The sequence below is a fragment of the Sprattus sprattus genome (assembly GCF_963457725.1).
Source record: "Sprattus sprattus genome assembly, chromosome: 15".
In the NCBI taxonomy this organism is placed as follows: Eukaryota; Metazoa; Chordata; class Actinopteri; order Clupeiformes; family Clupeidae; genus Sprattus; species Sprattus sprattus.
The window spans coordinates 7,765,312-7,767,477 of record NC_137913.1 but is presented as its reverse complement, the minus strand read 5'-3'; the positions used below and the strand labels follow the sequence as shown (position 1 = coordinate 7,767,477).

At 59.7% G+C, this 2,166-nt stretch overlaps 1 protein-coding gene across 1 annotated transcript; it reads right to left on the bottom strand.

Moving 5' to 3' along the window:
- Positions 1–366: 366 nt before the first annotated feature.
- LOC308376740 (leucine-rich repeat transmembrane neuronal protein 4) lies at positions 367–1,929 on the bottom strand (the record flags this gene model as incomplete). Its single annotated transcript, XM_080853194.1, has 1 exon — positions 367–1,929. One exon carries the CDS (start codon positions 1,927–1,929, stop codon positions 367–369), a length of 1,563 nt encoding a protein of 520 aa, XP_080709320.1.
- Positions 1,930–2,166: the final 237 nt, after the last annotated feature.

The following is a 2,166-nucleotide window of genomic DNA, read 5'->3' as shown; positions in this document are numbered from 1 at the left end:
GATCTCAAACGCATCGTTGTGGTCACTCATTATGTTTTGACAGCGTTAGCATCGTTGCCAGATAGCATTAGCATCGTTGCCAGTCTTGTAGACCACAGACGCATTGACCCAGATCTGTCCTAGCAGAGTAAGCTGCCGTTTGAGTTTGACTCAAGATCCCATGCACTGACCCCTCAATTCTATCCTACACAAACACACACACACACACACACACACAAACACACACACACACGCAAACACACACACACAACCGGTACAGAGAGATCAGCAGAGGAAAAAAACGAGCGTTTATTTTTTTCCTCCTGCCGCAGTAGATTTACCTCGGTGTTCCCGCGGAGGAAATGGGCATGAGAGGGGGGCGATGGATCATACCTCACATTCGCGTGAGCCCGAGATGGTGTAGGTGCAGGGCCCCGTGCCGTTGACCAGCACGTCCATGGTCTCAGAGTTAGTGGGCTTGTAGTCCACATAGTACTCCTGCAGCGGGGAGCTGAGGGCGCGGCCGGTCTCGCCGTGGGCCTTTTTCCGCCGCCGCCGCTTGCGCGCCACCGAGTGCTCCTGCAGCTGCTTCACGCTGCCGGGGTAGCGGCGCCACGACACGTAGATCACCAGCAGGATGATGGCCACCGAGAGGAAGAGCGCCACGCTGCCCGCGATGATCTTGTGGAAGGACACGTGCTCAAAGTCCTGCTCCGGGACGGAGGCTCCGGCGGGGGACGGGGTGGTTAGGGGCATCCCCCCGCCACTGGTGCGCACTGCCACCTCGTCCCCCTTGGAGAGAGTGGGGGAGGGGGGCCTTCGTGCGTTGGACTGGGAGCTGGGAGTGGAGGGGACAGCGGGGACGTAGGGGGTCGGGGTGTTCTTGCAGACGCTTAAGTTCTCCACCACCTCCATCACTTTCTCCCCCTGCACCTCCTTCGGTCCGGCGCAGATCATGGTGGTCTCCTTGTTTCCCTTGAAGTTCCTCAGCCAGGCCACCAGGGGGCAGATGCTGGTCCTGCAGTCCCAGGTGTTGCTGGACAGACTGATGGTGGAGAGCGAGAGCCAGGCGTCCACCACCTCCTGGGAGACATTGGTCAGCTTGTTGGAGTCCAGGTTGAGAGTCTGCAGGTTGCGCAGACACTGGAAAATGCTGGGCTCCAGCATCTGAAGCTCATTTCCCGACAGGTCCAGCTTCTGCAAGGACGTCCAGGTCCAGGTGATGCCCTGTGTGACGGAGCGGATGCGGTTCCACTGCAGGTAGAGGGCCCGCAGGTTGTTGAGCCGCGGGAAGTGAGAGAAGTTGATCTTGGAGAACTGGTTGTGCTCCAGGTGCAGCTCCGTGAGCTTCAGCAGCCCCGCGAAGGTGTTCCGCGTCAGGCTGCGCAGCCGGTTGTAGCCCAGGTCCAGGAACTCCAGGTTGCGACAGTCCTGGAACACGCGCATGGGCACGGTCTTGAGCGAGTTGGAGCGGATGTGGAGGCTGAGCAGCTTGCGCAGACCCTGGAACTGCGCCGGCTGCAGCAGCTGCATCTTGTTGTAGGAGAGGTCCAGGTTGCGCAGGTTGGGGACCGTGTGGAAGGTGGTGTTCTCCAGCTGCGTGATCTTGTTGGAGCTGAGGATGAGCTCCTTCAGCCTGCGGACGCCGTGGAACGCCTGGCTGTCCACGGCGCTGATGTAGTTGTGGTCCAGATAGAGCCAGACCATCTGACTGAGGCTGGCGAACTGGCCCGCACGGAGGTTCGCCAGGCTGTTGTAGCGCAGCGACAGGCCCTGGCAGCCCACCGACAGGTTCCGGGGCACGTCGCGGAAGGCGCTGGACTCGCAGTAGACGATCTTGCCGTCGCAGCGACAGCTCTCGGGGCAGGGGCGCTCCCGCGTGCGGCCACCGGGGGCAGCGTGCAGCCAGGCCTGGAGCAGCAGGGGGAGCACCAGCCACCCGCCACGCATCATGGAGCCTGCAGACGACACACACACACACACACACACACACACACACACACACACACACACACACACACACACAGGGAGATATTAATACCAGCACATACACACACACAAACAAATACAGGGAGATATTAATACCAACACACACACACACACACACACACACAAACACACACACACACACACACACACACACACACACACACACACACACACACACACACACACACACAGGGAGAT